This window comes from Felis catus, chromosome F1 (assembly GCF_018350175.1).
Source record: "Felis catus isolate Fca126 chromosome F1, F.catus_Fca126_mat1.0, whole genome shotgun sequence".
NCBI lineage: Eukaryota > Metazoa > Chordata > Mammalia > Carnivora > Felidae > Felis > Felis catus.
In genome coordinates this window covers 66,616,696-66,637,856 of record NC_058384.1, presented here as the reverse complement: position 1 = coordinate 66,637,856, position 21,161 = coordinate 66,616,696, and the positions used below count along the sequence as shown (strand labels likewise).

General features: G+C 49.3%; 1 protein-coding gene and 2 long non-coding RNA genes across 18 annotated transcripts in view; 1 reads left to right on the top strand and 2 right to left on the bottom strand.

The window, feature by feature from the left end:
* ARHGEF11 (Rho guanine nucleotide exchange factor 11) overlaps positions 1 to 2,945 on the bottom strand; it is an 87,013-nt gene extending 84,068 nt beyond the window's left edge. For 6 of the 11 annotated variants that reach the window (XM_023247561.2, XM_023247563.2, XM_023247569.2 and 3 more), the window contains exon 1: positions 2,551 to 2,942. In XM_023247561.2, coding sequence (XP_023103329.2) covers positions 2,551 to 2,582 — 32 coding nt within the window. In that variant the 5' untranslated portion in view covers positions 2,583 to 2,942. Of the gene's footprint in view, positions 1 to 2,550 lie in introns of all 11 variants that reach the window. The other 5 variants (XM_023247567.2, XM_045048657.1, XM_023247562.2 and 2 more) reach the window with 3 other exon arrangements.
* A 969-nt stretch (positions 2,946 to 3,914) lies between these two features.
* On the top strand, positions 3,915 to 4,989 carry LOC111558350. 2 transcript variants are annotated; one of them, XR_002739122.2, is made up of 2 exons: positions 3,915 to 4,473; positions 4,782 to 4,989. It is a non-coding gene; the product is annotated as an uncharacterized LOC111558350 (long non-coding RNA). The 2 variants fall into 2 exon arrangements; XR_006591618.1 differs by having other exon boundaries at positions 4,606 to 4,989.
* Positions 4,990 to 5,740: 751 nt separating this feature from the next.
* LOC109495827 lies at positions 5,741 to 20,977 on the bottom strand. Of its 5 annotated transcripts, XR_006591619.1 has the most exons (4): positions 20,118 to 20,977; positions 15,771 to 16,042; positions 14,626 to 14,781; positions 13,183 to 14,138 (listed from the first exon to the last, which is right to left on the bottom strand). It is a non-coding gene; the product is annotated as an uncharacterized LOC109495827 (long non-coding RNA). The 5 variants fall into 5 exon arrangements; XR_006591621.1 differs by lacking the exons at positions 13,183 to 14,138; positions 14,626 to 14,781 and adding an exon at positions 5,741 to 6,330; XR_006591622.1 differs by lacking the exons at positions 13,183 to 14,138; positions 14,626 to 14,781 and adding an exon at positions 8,679 to 10,098.
* Positions 20,978 to 21,161: the final 184 nt, after the last annotated feature.

The following is a 21,161-nucleotide window of genomic DNA, read 5'->3' as shown; positions in this document are numbered from 1 at the left end:
TGCGCACAGCTTACCGCTGAGCAAAGCAGACACAGTCCCTGCCTGTGCGCGGCTTACAGCCTAGTGTAGGGTCTTCGGGACCCTTCCCTCGCTCCCCAAATAGACTGCACACTCTTTGTGGGCAGGAGCCGCGTCCTTCAATTTTCTGAAACGCCCGTCTGGCGTCTCATGCTAGACCCTACACGGCACGTGGACAAACTATAAGAGAAACCCTGACGCCACAATCTGGAGCATTCCTTCTGCTCAATCCCTCCAGTGCGGAGTAAAATCATGAATTATTTAAAATCCAGAGTCTTGAACCTGAGATGTCAAAGGCCCGGCAGAATGAGCCCGCAGCCTCGGGGGTGAGATCGGATACAACGGGAGATACCTAACGGGGAAGAGAGCGGAGGTGGGGGCAGAGGCGAGGAATGCTCTCAGCCTGCAAAGGTACCTCATCCCCCAGGAGAAAACAGTGCGTTACTACAGAAGCTAGTGTTGGCCCCAAGACTGTTAAAAAGTGCAAAGGGAGGGGCGCCTGGGTGGCTCAGTCGGTTACGCATCCGACTCTTAATTGTGGCTCAGGTCCTGATCTCACAGTTCGTGGGATCGAGCCCCATGTTGGGCTCTGCTTGGGATTCTTTCTCTCTCTCTCTCGCTCTCGACTGTCTGCCCGTCCCCCACTCTCAAAAGTAAATTAAAAACAAATAAACGACCCTTAAAAAAAAGTGCAAAGGGAACACTGAAAGGCATCTTCACCTACTGTCAAAAGGAGAGACTGACACCACATTCCACGGGGCCAAGTCATAAACCCTGTTAGCGTGTGCGCAAGCAGGAGAGCCTGGGCCTGACAACCTGCGTCGGAGCTCAGACTCTGCCACTGGTCCAGCAAGACGGCACTGGGCAAGCCACGTATCCTTCCCGAGCCTCAGTGACCCCCCTCTGTAAAACGGAATCACATCCAACTTGTCTGCCCCTCAGAAACGCCGTGGGCCCAGATGAGATATGTCCTACGAGAGCTCTTAGGAAGATGTCCTGCGCTGTATGAATCCCGACAAGACTACGAAGATACACAGGCTCCCAGAGGGGCATCTCGCGTTAGCCCGGGAACCGTCATGGCCTCTTTCTTTGCCCCCCTAAGCCTGGGTTTCCACCTGCTCACATCCCCGATTTCTAAGAAATCACTCACCATTCAAATCTCACAAAAGGCAGGTGCACGAATTTCCAAACTCCAGCCGGAGGAACAGAGAAGGCGGCAACCATGTCACCTCCCTGGCCCGACGCACCTCGGGCCTCCCTTTACAAGAGGCCAACAACAAGGGGAAGGGGCACACGCCTTATGTCCTTTGCGGCTGGCCGCCTTCTCCCCCCACCGCTGCCAAGTCAGGTCCCGGGCTGGGGGACTGCTGAGCTGATCTGATGCTGAACTGATCTAAACAGGACTCGGGGACGACACACAGAGGAGTGTCTGGGAGGGACAGATTATACTCAGGCCGCGTTCCACAGCCAAAAAGAAATTACTATTAGCATGGATAATCAAAGGTTAACTGGCCTGAAAACACCACCGCTCCCTGCCCTGCCCTGCCGCTCCGCTCACACGGCCTCCAGGCCAGTGCTCAGTCCTGCAACCACCCATCTCCATCCAGTTAGGATGTGTGCAGCACCCACAATGCAGCCCTCTGTCAAGATTCTTAAGGAGAAAGCGTTGGGGGGGGGGGGGGCGGCGGCGGGCAAACGCCTCACAAAGTTGTAAACTGCGGTGGTAACCAGTGAAGCAGAGGCTGGTGGGGGGGGTGGGTCCTGGGCTCAGACTCCAAGGCCCAGCGCCTCTGCAGGTTAGGCCTGAGAGCCCACAACTCCTAGGCAGAGGAAAGGCCCATCCTGCAGAACCAGGCGTTTTAAAAACGGCTTAGAAGATCAAGCCTAGAACGTGCGCCCGTAAGCAGGACTCCAATTAAACCCTAAGCCTGCAGAGCAAGAGATTCTAACGTGGCCTGCGCGTTTGCGGGGCCATTATCAGCCACTGGCAAAAATCCAGACCTGTATGGGTGCAAAGGGTGTTTCTGTCCCATCAGTCAGGCCTGCAACATCCTCCTCGTTCTAGAAATGGAATCCACCCCATCACCAAGCCCCACCATTCCGTAGCAACCAGCAGGCGGAGGCCCACGCCCCTGCAGGGCCCTTCCCCCAGCAGCTCAACACCTAAAGCCAGTCCCAATCCACCCTGGGGACTCACGTGACCAGGCTCGTGTCGCCTCCCGCCCCCTAAACTGGCGTGTTAGGGGCTCAAAATCAGCCTGTAGCAAGGCAAAAGTCAAAGGCTGATGGGAGCACGGCCCCTCTTTCTGCTCTCCCAGCTCTGCTGTCTATTGCTGGTAGATTAAAAAAACACGGAATCAGGACGCCGACACACACACACAGAACATAAACACACAGACAGGTCCGGAGGGTCCCCAGAGACGGTCGCTCCCACCCCGACCCGGGCTTTGCAACCTTTTACCCAAATGCAACACCCGCCCTCCCAGCCTTTCCTTAAGAAAGTGTTGAAAAGCACATCATCCGTAAACCTACCTGTCTATGCTCTGGGGCAACCTTACACTCATGGTTCCTCAGCGCGTCCGCGCCGCCAGGGTCCTGCAGTGTGGACGTCGGGATCGGGGCCGAATCGGCTGCGATGGTTAAGAGAGGCGGGAGGAGGGCCTCCCCGCTCGCGGCCGGATGGTCGGGTGCCGTGCGCCGGGCTCTCAGGACCCCGGGAACTGAGGCTCCACTCTACTCGCACCGGCCAGCATGCTGTCCTTTCTTGGCCCCCGGTCCCCTCCCCCGCCGTAGGGAAAAGAAAAAGAAGAAGAAAAAAACCGAAAGAAAAAGAGGAAAAACTGTGACCTTCTCAGAAAACAAACCCCCGACCGCAAATCTCTTCACGGCTGGCGCTGCGGGCTCCGGCGCGGACCGCAGGAAGAACGCGCCCCCGGCATGTCGGCGCTCACCGCGGAGAGCGGGCGCGGGCCCCCGGGCCCCCCGCCGGCCAGCGCCGCGGGCCGCGGCCACAGGGACCCCAGCCGGGCCGGGCCCCGCCGCCGCCACCGTGCAGCGGCGTGCGCGCCGCGGCGGCCGCTCAGGTCCGGCCCGCCGCCGGGACCGCGCTTACCAACGTCCTTGGAAAAAGGGAAAAAAAGCAGCCTTTCCGTGAAAGGTCTGGAAATTCCTCAATGGGCCGCTGGCGTACGGCGAGAGCGCGAGCGAGCGCCTCCCCGGCAGCGCGGCGCCCCCGCCTCACGCCCGCCGGACCCCCGGCCTCTCCGCGCCGCCGGCCCGCGCCCGCCGCCGGCCGCCGGCCGCCATCAACCGCGGCCGCCCGCCTGCGGCCTCCTCCGCGCCGGCCCGCGGCCGCCCGGCCCCGGCTCGTCTCGGCCCCTGCGCCGCCCGCACGCCCGCCCGCTCGCCCGCCGCGGCCTCGCCTCCCGGCCCGGCGCGCGCGGAAGGCGGCTCGGCGGCTCCTTCCGGGCCCTTCCCCCTCGGCGCGCCGCTCCTCGGGCGCAGGCCCGGCCGGCCGCCCGTCCGTGCCCGCGCCGCCCCCTTCGGCCCCGCTCCGCCGGCGCGGCCCGCAGGCCCCTCCCCCGGCCCCTCCCCGCTCCGGGTTCTCCTCCCCGCTCCCCTCCCCCCTCTGGGCCTTCCCCGCCCCCCCCCACTCCCGTCCTCCCTCCCCTCCTCCGGGCCCTCCCCCAGCCCCTCCCCCTCCCTCCTCCGGGTCCGCCTCTCCGCTCCCCTCCCCCGCTCTCCTCTCTCCCCTCCTCCGGGCCCTCCCCCACTCTGGCTCGTCCTCCCCCACTCCGGGCCGTCCTCCCAGCTCCCCTCCTCCCGGCCCTCCCCGCGCTCCACCCCCCCTCCGGCCCCTCCCCCTCCCCCCCGCGCCCCGCCGCCCCTCGCGCGCCGCCCTCTCTCCGCGCGGCCTAGCCGGCCTCGGGCGCGTCGGGATCCCCGGCTTTTCCCGGCCAGGCCCGCCGGCTGCCCGGCCCCGGCCCTGGCTCGCCGAGTCGGCGCGCGCCGCCCCCTCCCCCTTCTCCCGCGCGGGGCGCTCCCACCGCCGCTGCTCACCCTCTCTCCACCTCTGACCTCGTCTTATTTTCCAAAAATCTGTGCGGCCCTTCTTCCTGGGTGCCGGGAGCTCTTTAGCCTGTTCCCGGTGTCCGTGACCTCCCTACCCCCGAGCCCCCCCCCCCCCCACCACCACCTGGGAGGCAGAGACCTTTCGCTCTTCCCGCTCCCCTGCGTTTGGGCACCTTGGTGCCAGCCCTGGGCGTTTTTGAACTCGGTGGAAGAGCCTTTCAAGGACAATTCTATCTTTACAACCCCTCTCACAGAATCACGGTGCCTCAATCTTTCCAAGTAACATGACATTGGTCAGAGGGTCCCTGGCATTACCGTTAAAAATAAGATAAAAAGGAAACTTTTCCATCGGGACTGGGGAATGCTCTCTGTCTTCCGGCCTAGGTAAGTGCTACTGTAGAACACCCCGCGGGCAGTGTGTTCCCTCCCTCCCACACCATCTTGATCGTTGGGGGGCGGGGGGGGCGGGGAATACACGCACGGTGCACGTGTGCTTACCCACACATCCATGAGCAGTGTGGAGGGAGCCGTGTGGACTGACCCCAGCAGCGTTACCAGTTAGCACGAGGAAAGACGAGTAAGCATTGGCTGACGATTAGAATAACCCAGGAGCTTCCCCTAGATGATACCAAGTACAAGTTGACAATTAAAAGAAAGACCTGCTGCCTTCACCCGTCTTCACCACCTCCCAGGTCAGAACTCCCCAAGACGGGTGGTCTGCCGGCATCTGAAGCGCCACGGTCCAAATTGCTGCTGTCCTTATTGTTTATTCCTTTCCCGTTCTACCTGCGAGGATGATGCTCCCGAATGTGGACACTTCCTCTGTGCTGATAGACCAACCAGTGGTCGCCAGACAAGTCCTATCGTGCTTTCTGAATACATGCGATATTTTAAAAACAATGGTGTACATGCAATTTTATTACATACCCTATAAAACATGCCCTAGAGTAGGAATACGCGAAGATCGAAATAAAGATGAAGTGCATTTTTAAAATCATACTTTTTTAGTGAAAGGTATTGGCTGTCATAACTGGAAGAGATACTTGTCAAAGAGGTAGATTAAAGTAGAGGAAGAGCATCCTTGGTTGCATTTATTAAATTAGGACTCATTTTCCAGTCCGTTCACCACGATACAAAGGTTTTCATTGAAATCCAGTCAGCAAACTTACATTTTAAGTCAATGAGTTGTTTGGTATTTGATTGAAAGGTGCTGCGTTTTGTATTTTTAACAAATGGGTCCAAACCTACTAAGAAAGTTCATTTAGGTTTTTAAAACAGATTTTAAAATTCTGTTTCTTAGTTTTTCAAGCGTGCAGACAAAAGTTTTACAGGTGACGGGGTGCCTGGCTGGCTCACTAGGTAGACCATGCAGATCTTGACATCGGGGTCATGAATTTGAGCCCCACATTGGGCATAGGGTTTACTTGATTTAAAAAAATATATATATGTATGCATATATATATGTATATATATATATGTTTTACAGGTAACACATTGTTTTTGATAAATAAGTTTTATTGTTTTATGTTTATTTATTTATTTTGAGAGACAGAGAGAGAGAGAATGTGAGTGCATGTTCGTGGGGGAGGGGCAGAGAGAGGGAGAGAGACAATCCCAAGCAGGTTCTGCGCTCAGCATAGAGCCTGGCGCGGCCTCTTTCGCAGGACTCTGAGATCATGACCTGAGCCAAAATAAAGAGTCAGACGCTTGACTGACTGTGCCACTCAAGCTCCCCGATAAGTAAATTTTAAAAATCACAATGTTGGACCCATATGTAGTCGTGCATTTTCAAAATGCTTTCCCCGTATGCATGACTTTCTTTAGCAAAGCAATGCCTTTCCCACTCATTAATAGACTGCCCTGTTCACTTTGAAGGAACAGATTAAGTGGATTTTTTGTTGTCGTTGTTTGGTTTGGAACACAAGTGTTAGTCCACTCTTGCCGGCCAGTCCTCAGCGTAGGACGCGGTCACATAAAAACGGGTATCTCTTCTGTGTTCAGTATCTCTTGTGGGGCCTTTCTCTGGAGATAACCAGTGACTCTCTGCAGAACAAGGATTTTCATGGTCATTCTCCGTGTCTTTCCTAAGAATTGTCAAGTTTGTAGCAATTAACAGGCCTGTTTTTGTCTGGCGGATGGCGTTACGCGATGGTGAAAATGGAGGTCTAAGCTGTGGGTGGCATTACTGTTCGTTCCTGGAAACATCCGACACGCTGCCCAGAGAGAGCTCTAGGTCGATCCCTGTGTTAAAGACAGGTTTTAGTAAAGCTTAGACAACTGTGTTTGCTACAGTTAAATACTACTGTGCACGCACTCTTAGACGTTTTCCTCTTGCACACCTGAGCATCTCTTGGTACACTCCACTTTGAAGTCTATGGGGAAGGGGGGGGGGGCTTCAGCAGAAGAGAGTTCCTTCAAGTTAGCTGGCCACTTAGGTGAACTGCAACTCTTGGTTTAGAAACAAGACCTAGATTAGACCCAAGACAGACTGCGTTGTAGGGGATCTGGAAGCAGCGTCTGGTTAATGGAAAGAGCACTAGACTAGGAGTCCAAAGAACTGAGTTTTTTGGGGACTGTGTCCCTTTTCAGCTCTGGGACCGCTGTTTGCAGGTCGTAAGGATAGAATAAGTTCAAGCACGGGCTCTGTAAACTGTAGCGTGCTGGACAGAAAAATCAAAATAGACATTAAGAAGCGATGCCTTGAGTTGACGTAGTCCTTTTAACTCCCCCCCCCCCAGAACTCTATTAATAAATGAATCCTTTCCTCTGTCCAACATCCTGTGGGGTGGGGAGGGCGTTCGTTGTTAATGCTGCTTTCGTTCATTTATACTTAAGGAAACTGGGAAGGGCACAGACAGGTTGTAGGTGGTTAGCAAGAAGTTTCATTAATTTGATAACTTGAAGCTAGAATTCATACTTCCTCATCTTTAGGCGTGAGAAGCAGAGGAAAACACAGGTATGGGCGGCTCCTATTTGCGGGGAGGGATTCTAGAAACTTAACGCTTGACTGAGTAGCGGAGGGAGAGTAGTGATCCAGAGCCCCGAATGGTTCGGAGTGAGTTCTAGAGAAACAGCTTCTCATTCTCATCCCCAGACCAAAGCGGGTGTGTCCTAGAGAGTGACAGCCAAGTCACTCCAGGTTGCAGCCATTCTCCTTCTGAAGACAACATCACCACTGAAGGCCCCAGTGCCACTGTTTATTGGAGATCTTTTATCCTTCTTGTAGCCCTTCTCCGCTGGGAAGGGGATGTGGAAAGGCTGGCTTAGTTAAGGTATCGTTTAGCCCTAAGGCGGAGACTTATTTTCTGGCTGATTTAGATTTCTCTAGAATGCTTTTGGGTGGACAGGATAACCAGTAGTCAACCTGTGTTATACACCCCCTTTGAATGCCACTCAGTATTCTGTTCGTTCCACCTGTTGAGTTCCCGATCACATTTTAATATGAAGTGATAACCATACCCCACACATATACAGTGCTTGCTGTGTGAATACCATTCTAAACAGACTGTCAGTATTAACCATTAGATCCTCTCAAGCAACCTTTTGAGGTGCTTACCGTTACCCCTTCTTTTCAGATGGGAATCTGAGGCCCAGAGAGGTTGAATGACTTGCTTAGGGTCACAGAGCTGGGAACCCAGGCTGTCTGTCTCCGGAGTCTGTGCTTAACTGTCAACCACACCCCCTCAATGTTGTAGGCACGGTGCCAGCACTGGAGGAAAAGATGAAACCAAAGAACGGTGCGGAGGCAGGAGGTTCTCAGAAGATTAGAAGGGTGCAGGCTTACTGCGGGGACACTGGCGAGGGTGTTGCTGGAAGTCCGGGTCCGTCTGCACGGTCCTCTTTCCCACGGGGCGGTGACCAGCAGATCTCACCTTCCTGCTCTCAGTTCTGTGTCTCCCTTTCTACTGTCCCTTGATGCCTTGAGACGCCACCCCCAGAAGTTCGGCCCTTCATGGTTTCTGAAGATCTCAAGGCATTTAGTGCAGAAGGGGCTTCTCACCTTAACTCCCACTGAGGGGAGGTCTGTGCTGCCTGGGGGGGGGGGGTCACCTCTGGGTGTGCACTCCAGCCTCCCAAGCTTGGTACCTTACTGTCTGTGGTTACCTTAGAAACCAACTCTCTCCCACCAACACCTCTGGTAGCTGAGACGAACTGAATAGCAGGGAAGGTGCCAAGATACATTGTAAAGGAAAATGTGTGAAAGAAAACCAGTTTTAGATTGAAGGCTAATATTTTGGGAAGCTGGCTGTGTACGTGTGTTATTTTTTCCCTCTGAATAAGGAAAAGTTCCCAGGATCAAAAGTGAGCTACAAAAAAAGGTGAGAGGCCAAGGGGAAGATAATTTTTTAAAAACCGCCCGAAGCTTGCTTTAAAAACTGAAAATGTTCTTAAATTTAAAAAAGAAATTGTTGACATATAATCAATTTTTCGTATTTAAAATGTGCAGCTTGAGGGGTTTTGACACTTACACACCCATGAAACGATCACCACAGTCAGGGTAATGAGTATGTTGATTACCTCTAAGGTTACTTTTTGTTCATTTCTGATTCTTGCCTGCGGCTCCTTCCCACTGGACCCCCACCCCCCACCCCTCCGAGTTCCTGGGCAATCTGGGATCTGCTTTTTGCCCCAGTAGATTAGTTTGCATCTTTTAGAATTTATATAAATGAGATCATACAGTATGTATTCTTTTCTGCATGACTTCTTTTACTCAGCATGTTTTCGGGCTCATCTATATTGTTGAGTACATCAGTTTATTGCTGAATGGGACTTTTCTTTTTTCTCTTAGGTTTCTTTCTTTTCTTTTAAGTTTTATTTATTTAAGTAATCTCTGCACCCAACGTAGAGCTTGAACTCATGACCCCAAGATCAAGAGTCACATGCTTCTCCGACTGAGCCAGCCAGGTGCCCCTAAAATTTCAATTTCAAATTGCTTACTGCTAGTACATGGATCTATAGTAATTTTTGTATATATTGATCTTATATCTTACAATCTTGCTAAAACCACTCATTCGTTCTAGTAGGTGTTTTGTAGATTCCATAAGATTTTCTGTATGGATGAGCATGTTGTCTGAGAATAAAGACAATTTTCCTCCTTCCTTTCCAGTATGCATTCTTTTCATTTCCTTTTTCTTGTCTTACTGCACTAGCTAGAACCTCCAGAACAAAGTTGATAGAACTAGTGAGAGCATGCATTCCTGTCTTGTTTCTGATCTTTGGAGGAAAGCAATTGATTTTACACCATTAAATATGATGTTATCTTGTAGGTTTTTCCTAGGTGCTCTTCTATCAGACTGTGGCCGTCCCCATTTATTCCCAGTGTGCTGAGAGTTGCTTTTGTTTGTTTTTTGTTTCTGTTTTGTTTTGTTTTAAAATCAAGAATAGATAGATGTTCGTTATTTTATCAGTTTTTTTTTTCTGGATTGACTGAGATGATCATATGGTTTTTCTTCTTTCGTTGTTTGATATTGTAGATTTTCAACGTTGAACCAGCCTGGAATTTCTGGGATACACCCCACCTGGTTGTGATGTTAACCTTTTCTTTATGATTTGATTTGATTTGCTAACATTTCGTTAAGAATTGTTACATCTATGTTCATGAAAGATATTAGTCTGTCACTTTCTTTTCTTGTGACGCCCCATCTGGTTTTGAGTCATGCTGGCTTTGTAGAACAAGTTGGAAAGAATTTCTTCCTCTTCAATTTTCTGAAAGGGTTTGTGTGGAATTGGCATTATTTCTTCTTTAAATGTTTTATAGAATGCCCCGGTGAAGCCATTTGGACCTGGAATTTTCTTTGTGGGAAAGTTTTTAACTACAAACTCAATCTTTGTGTTAAAAAAAAAAGACAGGAAAAGGTATGCTACTCAAAAAAAAGTAGAAGTGGCTACATTAATTTCGGACAAAGCAGACGTCAGATCAAGGAAAGTTATCAGAGATAAAGAGGGGCATTATGTAATGATGAAGGAGTCCACATTCCAAGAAGCCATGACAATCCTATGTGTGTGCATCTGAAACAGAATATCAAAATATGTAAGGCAAAAACTGATGCAACTGTGAAGAGAGATATATTAATTCAGTATTATCGTTGAAGACTTTAACACTCCTCTGTCACAAATGGACAGATCCGGCAGGCGTAAAATCAGTAAGGACAGAGTTGAACTCAGCAGCACCATCAATCAGCTGGATATAATGGACATCTAGAGACCCCCTCATCCAGCAACAGCCGGTAGCACATTCTTCTCAAGCTCACATGAGACATTCACCAAGGTAGACCCCCTTCTGGGCCAGAAGACACCCTTTAACAAGTTTTTAAAGAGTAGAAATCATACAGTGTTTGCTCTTAGACCCCAGTGAAATTAAATTAGAACTCAATAATTGACAGATAGCTAGAAAGCCCCAAATACTTGGAAATGTAATGGTAAACTTCCAAACAACAGGTCAAAGAAGAAATCTCAAGCTAAATTTTAAAATATTCTGATTAAATTAAAAAAAAAACCCAGTGTATCAAAATTTGTGGGATCCAGTAAAAACAGTGCTTAAAGAGAAATTTGTAGCATTGAATACATTTTTTGGAAAAGAAGAAAGATCTAAAATCAATTATCTAAGTTTCCTCCTTAGGAAAGTAGAAAAAGTAGAGCAAATTAAACCAAAAGTGAGCAAAAGATAAAAAATAATAAAAATTAGAGCAGAAATCAATGAAATTGAAAATAGGAAATCAGTAGAGAAAATAAAACAAAATCTGGTTCTTTGAGATGCTCAATAGAATTGATGAGCCCTTAGCCAGGCTAACTAAGAAAAACACAAGTTACTAATATCAGAAATAAAAAGGCATCACTACAGAACCCATGGACATTAAAAGGATAACAAAGGAATATTATGAACAGCTATATGCCCACATACTTGATAACTTAGATAAAATGGACAAACTCCTTCAAAAGCACAGTCTGCCAAAACTCATACAAGAAGAAAGAAGCCATCTGAATAGGCCTGTATCTTAAAAAATGTCTTTGAACTAATAATTAATAACCCTTAAGAACAGGAAGCACCAGGCACAGATTTGCCGACTGGTATTTTACCAAACATCTATGAAAAAAAATTATTACCAATTCTCTTCAATCTTTTCCAGAAGACAGAAGGAGAGGAAATACTTTGTAACTCATTCTATGAGGCCAATCTTATCCTAATAACAAAACCACACGCATTATTAGGAAACTACAGACCAATGTCTTTCATAAACATAAATACAAAAATCCTCAACAAAATGTTAGCAAATCAAATTCGACAATGTATAGAAAGAATTATACACCGCAGCCAGGTGGGATTTATATCAGGCATGGTAGTCTGATTCAACATTCAAAAATCAATTAATGTGATCCATCATATCAGCAGCCTAAAGAAGAAAAATTATATGATCATATCAATAGGTGTAGAAAAAAACATTTGACATGAATGTAACAACCATTCATGATAAAAAAAAAAAAAAACCTCTTAACAATCTAGGAATAGAGAACTTCCTCAACTCGATAAAATAAATCTCCAAAAATCCTATAGCTAACATCATACTTTTGGTGAGAAACTCGAAATTTTCCCACTAAGATCAATAACATGACAAGGATGTCTCCTCTTACCACTCCTTTTCAATATTATACTGGAAATTCTAGCTAATGTAATAAGATAAGAAAAAGAGGGGCGCCTGGGTGGCGCAGTCGGTTAAGCGTCCGACTTCAGCCAGGTCACGATCTCGCGGTCCGGGAGTTCGAGCCCCGCGTCGGGCTCTGGGCTGATGGCTCGGAGCCTGGAGCCTGTTTCCGATTCTGTGTCTCCCTCTCTCTCTGCCCCTCCCCCGTTCATGCTCTGTCTCTCTCTGTCCCCAAAATAAATAAAAAACGGTGAAAAAAATAAATAAAAAAATAAAAAAAAAAGAAAAAGAAGTAAAAAGGATACAGATTGGGAAGAGGTAAATAAAACTTTGTAGATGACATGATCATCTATGTAGAAAATCAGAGTCAACAAAAAATTCCTGTAACTTAATAAGAGATTAGAGAAAAGTTGCAGAAAATGAGGCTGCTATGCAAAAGTCAATTGCTTTTCTATATATTGGCGATGAACTAGTGAAATCTGAAATTAAAAACACATTACCATTTCAAGTAGCACTCCCCAAAATGAGATACTTAAGTATAAATCTAACAAAATAGGGACAGCTGGCTGGTTCCGTCAGTGGAGCATGTGACTCTTGGGCTCAGGGTTGTGAGTTTGAGCCCCATATTGGGTGTGGAGCCTACTTAAAAAAATAAAAAAACAAAAACAAAAAAATCTAACAAAGTATATACCAAATCTATTTGAGGAAAACCACAGAAACTGATGAAATATATCAAAGTATATATATCTACACATATATATGTATAGATATATATATATATAAAATCTGTATCTTATATATAGATTTTGTGTGTGTGTTTGTATGTGTGTGTGTGTATGGGGAACCTATAGATTACGAGATTTTAAAAATCATACCAAGCAATCGTAATATGTGGGCCTTATGGATACTGATTCAAACAAACAAATTGCTAAAACGTTTAAAAAAGCATATGGCGTTTGTGAGTCAATTTAGACATTAGATCACTGGATATTAGGAATTATTGATGAGTGATATACTAGTAATACCATTGCTAATACTATTGATATGATAATGGTATTGTGGTTATGTTAAAAATAGTTATCTCTTGTGTTTTGTTTTATTTTATTTATTTATTTTTAATGTTTTTTTTTTCAACGTTTATTTATTTTTTGGGACAGAGAGAGACAGAGCATGAACGGGGGAGGGGCAGAGAGAGAGGGAGACACAGAATCGGAAACAGGTTCCAGGCTCTGAGCCATCAGCCCAGAACCTGACGCGGGGCTCGAACTCCTGGACCGCGAGATCGTGACCTGGCTGAAGTCGGACGCTTAACCGACTGCGCCACCCAGGCGCCCCTATTTTTAATGTTTTTATTTACTTATTTTGAGAGAGACAGAGAGCACTGAGTGGGGGAGGGGCAGAGAGAGTGGGAGAGAGAGAGAGAGAGAGAGAGAGAGAGAGAGAGAGAGACTCCTAAGCAGGCTCCAAGCTGTCAACCCAGAACCCGATGCCACGAACCATGAGATCAGGACCTGAGCTGAAACCAAGAGCCAGAGGCTTACCCGACTGAACCACCTAGGCGCCCCTATTCTTTGTATGTTAGAGATGCCTATTAAAATCATTGCACAGGAAGATGTTTTTAAGGGATTAGAGAAAAACCCCGCTGTCTGTAAAAGTGGCAACATTTATACCGATAGCCGACTTCTCAACGTTCAACCATGGAAATCAGAAAGCCGTGGAATGATGTCCTCTGTGTGACAAATACAACAAATACTTGCCACCAACTGAAAATATTTGTTCCAGGATGATTCTAGCTAGCATAACCATCCCCAAATTTCAGTGGTTTAACCAGCGGGATGGGTGAACAGCGTAGCATGCGGCCCTCCTGTGCTTATTCATTAAGGTACCCAGGCGGGGAGAGATTCTGCCCTGGTCATCATGTCCTGCCCCTGCCCCCTTGTCGATAGTTTATTCCAGTACCCTGTCTGTTGGCTTCCCACTTCGAGATTATGTGTGCAGTTTCCTGTTATCCGATGATAAAACCCCCCATATAGGGTTTGTCGTGACAACTTAACGGTTTGTAATGATGAACTTATTAGAATATTATCTGGCTCACAGCGAACGCTCAGGAAACGTTAGTAATTATGCCACGTGCTCATGAAGGTAGAGTCTGTGTGTTTTGCTCATCGTCTGGTGGCGTGCTGCAGCCAGCCTGTGCCGACGAGAACCGGTCGTGCCTCTCTCCTCCCAGTTCCACATTCGGTGACGTCCTACAGCTGATAATGGACCATAGTGGGAGTATTCACACCACGGTAGTTGACAGATGCTTTAAATTGGGGCTTTTTTGGGGTGTGTGGCAGGCTCATTTGGTGGAACATGTGACTCTTGATCTTGAGGTCATGACTTCGAGCCCCCCATTGGGTGCGGAACCTACTCAAAAAAAAAAAATCAGGGCCTTTTAACTTTTGTTTTTGGACAGCCTGTTTACCAGCATGCCATTGTCTAGCCCAGCACCTGGCACTTAGTAGGCACTCAGTAAATATTTGTTGAATGAATAGACACATGACCAAAATCCATGTATCTAATCATTTCATGGTTAGGGTCTTTCCGGCCGTTCCTTGAACCAAGTAGGACTCAGCGTAGAATTTCACAGAAGACCCTTCCTGTGGGCATTGCTGGGGTGTTATTTGCATGGCACCTGCCTGCTCTCCAAAAGCCAATGTTGGCATTCTTCCCTTCCAGTTCTGGTTTTTTTTTTTTTTTAAGTTTTAAGTAATCTCTACACCCAACATGGAGCTCAAACTCATGACCCTGAGATCAAGAGTCATGTGCTCTGAGCCAGCCAGGCGCCCTCACCCTTCCAGTTTCTTTGAAGCAAGAGGGAGAAGAGGCGGGAAGCCCATCCGAAGTGACTCACCTTGAGCTAGCTCACCCAGGATCTCAGGACTCAGCACCCAGTATCTCTGTGGGGACCTGCTGTTTGGCGGCCTTGAGGCTCCTGGGAGAACGTCCAACTGAGTAAGGAAGGTCACGATTGTGCGGGGGCCCACGAGAAGGTCTGGCTGGGACTGAGCTGTGGGAAGGGAGGGTGGGAGGAAGGCTCTTGGGCGGGAGGGTTTGCACGTGGGACCCGCCATAATACAAGCAGGCACGAGATCATGTGCCCAGCTGTCCTTTCCTGAATTGCAGCCTCCCCACGTCCCTCTGTCACATGGTAGCTTGGTCCTCCCGGTGAGTGTGGCGGGAGGGGTGCAGGGATAGAGAAGGGCAGGCATGTGACCCCGGAGGGTAGTAACTTCACCACAAAAATGCTGCCGTTGCTCCACGCTTTACGACCACGGCACGTGCTTTTGCAGATTTTGTTTGGTTTCCCCACTTGATCCCGAGATGTGGCCATGGCAGCAATATTACCGTTTGCTCTTAAATTCATTTACTTTTTATATAACTAATAACAATCTTGTAGTTTAAAAATCATAAACGTGGGGCGCCTGGGTGGCTCGGTTGGTGGGGCGTCTGACTCTAGGTTTTGGCTCAGGTCATGATCTCGCGGTCGGTGGGATCGAGCCCCGATGTGGGCTCTGTGCTGACCGCATGAAGCCTGCTTGGGACTCTGTCTCCCTCTCTCTCTGCCCATCCCCCGCGCGCTCTCTCTCTCAAAATAAAGAAATAAACTTTAAAATCATGAACATAAAGTCTGTGCGGTGAAAAACCTGTCACCTGTGCCCTCCACCCACCCACTTCTCGCTAACGGTAACCTCTGTGATTAGTTCTTGTCTACCTTTCCGGACATTTTAGTGCCGAAGCAAGAAAATGTGAATATGCATTCCCTCCCCCCTTTCACAGACAAATGCTAACATCCCACGGACACTGCTATGTCCCTACTCCCTCCCAATACAAATCTCAGAGGTGTTTCCACATCCGTACACAGAGAGCTTCCTCTTTCTTTCTGTCTGTGCATGAGATTCCGTTCTATGGATGTGCCCTAATCTGTGTAATTTGTGGACATTGGGTTGCTTCTAATATTTTGCTTCGAGCCCAGGCTCGAAGTTTGCTTATACTTACACTTTTCACCTGTGCCAGTTTATCTGTATTGTTCCTGTGTCGCAGATGGGGCAGCTGAGGTCCTAGGTGGTGAAATGGCACGTCCAAGGTCACAAACAATCATCGTGGCAAGCTGTACGGCTCAGCCACGGTGAGGGCTTCCCTCCACTGCTGCAGGGAGCCTGGGGTTTAGTCTGGTGGCCGTGTTTCCATGCTGCGTGGTCCGGGGGCAAGCTCGGACAAATCCTGTTGGATCCCGCCTGAGGGTTCAGGATGAGCTTCTGAGTGAAATTCTAAAAGATGAGGAGGAGTTAGCTTCAGAAGTGGGCAAAACAGGGCCTTTCAGTCAGAGGGATGAGGAGGCATGCAAAGCCCAGAGGCGCAAGCAATTTGTTTCCACTGGGATGTCAAGTGGATGGCGGGGAATGGCTACAGACGTGGCTCTGAGTGTTTGTGTCGGGTGCAGTGGGGAGCTCCTGGCTCTTTCTGGAACTCTGACTCGGTTCTGTAGGTTTCAACCCAAAGTCCATGAAACTTCTGCGGAAAGGTTAACTTTTGGGTCTTACTTTTAGTGATAAGATAACAAACAAATGAGCTAATCATGTTTTGGATTATCCGGGAGGCGCTCTATGACTTAAGTTGCCAATTGGTTTCAGTGTTTGCATTTGCCTTTGTGTTTATGATGAGTTGGTGCTGAGGAGCGCCGCTTTAATGGTGTCAGCCACCGAACAGAGAATAGAGGACTTGGTTCTTCCCTCCAGGTGGCGTGAAGAGGGGGTTAGCAGAAGTTCTAACGGAGAGTGGCGGCAGAGGTGAGTTGTCACACGCCTGCCAAACACCGGGGAACTTGCGCTGGAGGGTCACGCTTTGTGCAGTCATCGGTTTCAGTAAATACCATCTGTTGCAATAAATTAATGTTACTAGTAAAATAAAGGAGTGCCTGGGCAGTTCAGGCAGTTAGGCATCTGATTCTTGATTTCGGCTCAGGTCACGATCTCGCAGTTGGTGGGTTTGAGCCCCACGTCAGGCTCCACGCTTATAGTGCCGAGCCTGTTTGAGATTCTTGCTCTCTCTTTCTCTCTTTCCCCCTCCCCTGTTTGCACTCTCTTCCTCTCTCAAAATAAACTAAACTTAAAAAAATGTTATTAGTAAAATACGTATTGGCTTGCTAATTTTGTTTCCATTTGATTGGTAAATTGCCAGATCTTTTATAGTTGGATGTGCCATAAATACATATTTACAACTAGCTGTCTCTCTTTTTTTAAAACTTGTTTTATTTTTTATTTTTTTAAATTTACATCCAAATTAGCATATAGTGCAACAATGATTTCAGGAGTAGATTCCTTAGTGCCCCTCCCCCATTTAGCCTATGCCCCCCGACACCCCCTCCAGTAACCCTCAGTTTGTTCTCCATATTTATGAGTCTCTTCTGTTCTGTCCCCCTCCCTGTTTTTATATTGTTTTTGCTTCCCTTCCCTTATGTTCATCTGTTTTGTCTCTTAAAGTCCTCATATGAGTGAAATCATAGGATTTTTGTCTTTCTCTGACTAACATCACTTAGCATCATACCCTCCAGTTCCATCCACGTAGCTGCAAATGGCAAGATTTCGTTCTTTTTGATTGCCGAGTAATACTCCCTTGTGTATATAGACCACATCTTCTTTATCCACTCATCCATCGAGGGACATTTGGACTCTTTCCATCCTTTGGCTGTTGTCGACAGCGCTGCTGTAAACGTGGGGGTGCGTGTGTCCCTTCGAAACAGCCCACCTGTATCCCGTGGAGAAACGCCTAGCAGTGCAATTTCTGGGTCGTGGGGTAGTTCTATTTTGAGTTTTTTGAGGAACCTCCATCCTGTTGTCCAAACTGGCTGCACCAGTTTGCATTCCCATGTCTCTGTCTCTTTAAGTGACATTATTGTACAGATAAATTACCATCACTGGGGGCACAGAGGACTTTTTTTTTTCCTTTCAGGAGAGCCACAGAAGGGTTTTAAGTCACGTGGTCAGATCGGCATTTTGAACAGAAATGTATGGGATGTGCAGGGTGGGCTTCCTATGGGCTGGTCAGAGCCTAACCAGGTCAGCGTAGGATCATCCAGAAAAGGATAGATTCGAGAAATGTTTAGGAGGGAAAACTGGTAAACTGGTAGGCTCTGATGACTGAAAGGGTGTAGGAGGTGAGGGGAAAGGCAGGACAGCCTGACCCCCGAGCTTCTCCCTGGGTGTAAGTGGATATTTTGTGGTGCCGTCAACTAAAGCAAGAAACAGAAAGGCAAGGGGCCTGAGAGGCAGCCCTGGATATTGGGACAGAGAGCTCCACTTGGGACATGACACATTCGAGGAGCCTGTGGGACGTCCAGGCAGTGGGCAGGCGGACTGATGAGCCTGGAGCTCGGGTCAGAGGTATGGCTGGCTGTGCAGACGTGGGCACGGTCAGCATTTAGGTGGCAGCCAAGGCGGGGAGACAGGACAGAACTGAAACCACCCAGGAATCAAGGGCAGGTTTAGCAGGGCTGTGGCGGGGTCCGTGGAGAGCCCTGGAGGTGGGCGTGTATAGGGGACCCCAGAATGGAGTTTGAAAAGGAACATCTTACTGGGGCGCCTGGGTGGCTCAGTTGGTTAAGCGTCCGACTTCGGCTCAGGTCACGATCTTGCGCTTCGTGAGTTCGAGCCCCGCATCGGGCTCTGTGCCGACGGCTCAGAGCCTGGATCCTGCTTCGGATTCTGTGTCTCCTTCTCTCTCTGTCCCTCCCCTGCTCATGCTCTGTTTCTCTGTCTCTTAAAAATAAACATTAAAAAAAATTTTTTTTTTAAGAAAAGTAACATCTTAGGGATGGGAAGGAGACCTGGGGAGGGGTCGATCTTGGCAACTAATGGAATAAAAGTCGTCAAGGGTGGTGGATGCAGGGAGAGGCTGAACAAGATAAGGACCAAAGTGTGATCACTGGTTGCAATGGAATATGGAAGTCACGGAAAAAACACAGCCCCACCCCTTTCTGGACACAGCCGTGGACTCCTGAGCTGCGTGCTTCTCAGGCGTGGCCCCGTCACTGAGGAGATTTGCCCAAAGGGATGGTACTGCCTGGCCGTGAAGGTGGGGGAGGGGGGGGAGCCGCGTCGCTGGGGAGACTGGAGGAAAGAGCCAGCGGGAAGGGAAGGGAGGGTCTGGCGGGAAGGGAGGGTCTGGCAGGAAGGGCAGAAGACCACCCGGAGAACCTGGAGGACGGAGGTCGACCAGGTGGGATGGGAGAGAGGGAGGCGTTAGGGAGCCGAGCCGCTGCCGCCGGCCTGGGAACTCCGGGAGAGGTGGGGTGGGCCGGGGTCCCTGCAGGCGCAGGGGTCTCTCCATCAGCCCTCAGCAGGGGAGTAGGGGTGAATGGGACGGGATGGACCGCACAGGCCTTGATACGCCGGCTTTGCTGTTCTGGCGACTCAGCACACCCGATGCCTGGGGACCTGGGATGGCTGGACTGCTACCCGCCCCCCCGCCCCCCACCCCCTGCCGGCTTCCTTTCGAGGTTCCCGGCGGTGGGCTGTTTGGGGCTCACCTGCTGGGAGGCAGAACCTCTGGCCCAACCTCAGGACCCAGGGGCTGAGGCCAGAAAGCACAATGCGCGGAAAGAAAAACAAAGAGTGCCCAGTAGCTGTTGTGTTAACATTTCAAATGGAAACCACAGCTCTCAGCCCCCATAAAGGGAGCGCTTTTTATATTTTAAATTTTTATTTAATTTTTTATTGTTTTAATTTTTTAATGTTTATTCATTTTTGAGCGAGAAAGAGAGAGAGAGCACGCGAGCGAGAGAGCACAGTTGGGGGAGGGGCAGAGAGAGAGAGGGAGACACAGAATCCGAAGCAGCTCCAGGCTCTGAGCCGTCAGCACAGAGCCGCACGCGGGGCTCGAACTCACGAACTGTGAGATCGTGACCTGAGCCGAAATCAGACGCTTAACCGACTGAGCCACCCAGGCATCCCTTGGAAGATTTTATTTTATTTGAGTTTTTTTTTTTAATTTTTAATGTTTCATTCATTTTTGAGACGGAGAGGGAGAGAGCATGAGCGGGGGAGGGGCAGAACACAGCCGATCTGTCCCCACAGAGCCTGACTCGGGGCTCAAACTCAGGAACGGCGAGATCGTGACCTAGGCCGAAGTAGGACACTTAACCGACTGAGCCACACCAAGCGCCCCCCAAAAGATTTTATTCTTAAGTCATCTCCACACCCAGTGTGGGGCTCACACAACCCGGAGATCAAGAGTCCAACGCCCCACCGACAGAGCCAGCCGGGCGCCCCTAAAGCGTCTTTTAGGTATTGTATTCGTACAGATTAAAAACAGCAAGACAGCGGTCAAATGTTCGATTGCCCTCACCGTTGACTGAAGACCGACCGAAGACGACGGCGGAGATGGAACAGACTTCTCTCACTGAGACGGGTCGGGGAGAGCCCGTCCTTTGCAGTTGAGTTGACACTCTCGGCTGGCCTGGGGGGGGGGGGGGGGGGGCGGGCACGGGCCGTGGAGCCCGCGGCCAAGTGCACCTCGGCTGGGCCCTGAGCTGGCTGGCCCGTCTACACCTGATGTTCTCATCCGGGAAGCGTGATGACCATCCCCCAGCCCCCCGCCAGCTGCCCTAGGCCTCGCGTGAGACACAGCACGGTTCCTAGCGAGTGGTGCGGAGACGTGGCTTTCGAAACCGTTACAACCCTTCCTGAGGACGGTTGGGCAGTGCGCATCTAAAGCCATTCAAATGTCATGGTTTTTGAGTCAGTAATTTCATTCCTGAGGAGGTATCTCGAGGAATTAAGTCAAAAAAGGAAAAAAAAGGCAACTTGGGACAAAGGTTTTGAAACCATTGTATTTACAAAGCAAAGAAAGAGGAACAACCTAGAAGGCCACGGAAAGGCTGATGCTTAAATACACGCCGTGGCCGCGTGACCCAACGGTCGGCCGTGGCGAGCGGGCCAACGTGGGCTCCGAGCGCGCGCGGTGAGCTGTTTATGAAGTGACACGCAGAAAAGCGATCACGGACTTGGGATGTGTTTTGGTGACTTTACAAGCCGTTGGCACATGTTGCCTGACTGTGTGCGGGGATTAGAAACGCCTCCCGGGGGCGCCCGGGGGGCTCAGCGGGTTAAGCCTCCAGCTCTTGATCTCGGCTCAGGTCGCGAGCTCACCGTTTGTGGGTTCGAGCCCCCGCATTGGGCTCTGCGCTGGCATTGTGGCGCCCGCTTGGGATTCTCTCTCTGCCCCTCCCCTGCTCGTTCCCTTCCTGGAAATAAGTAAATAACTCAAAAAAAAAAAAAGTCATTAAAAAATAAAAAGAGAAATGCTTTAAAATTTACTTTTAGGTATTAAAAAAATTTTTTTTTTAACTTTTATTTATTTTTGAGACAGAGAGAGACAGAGCATGAACGG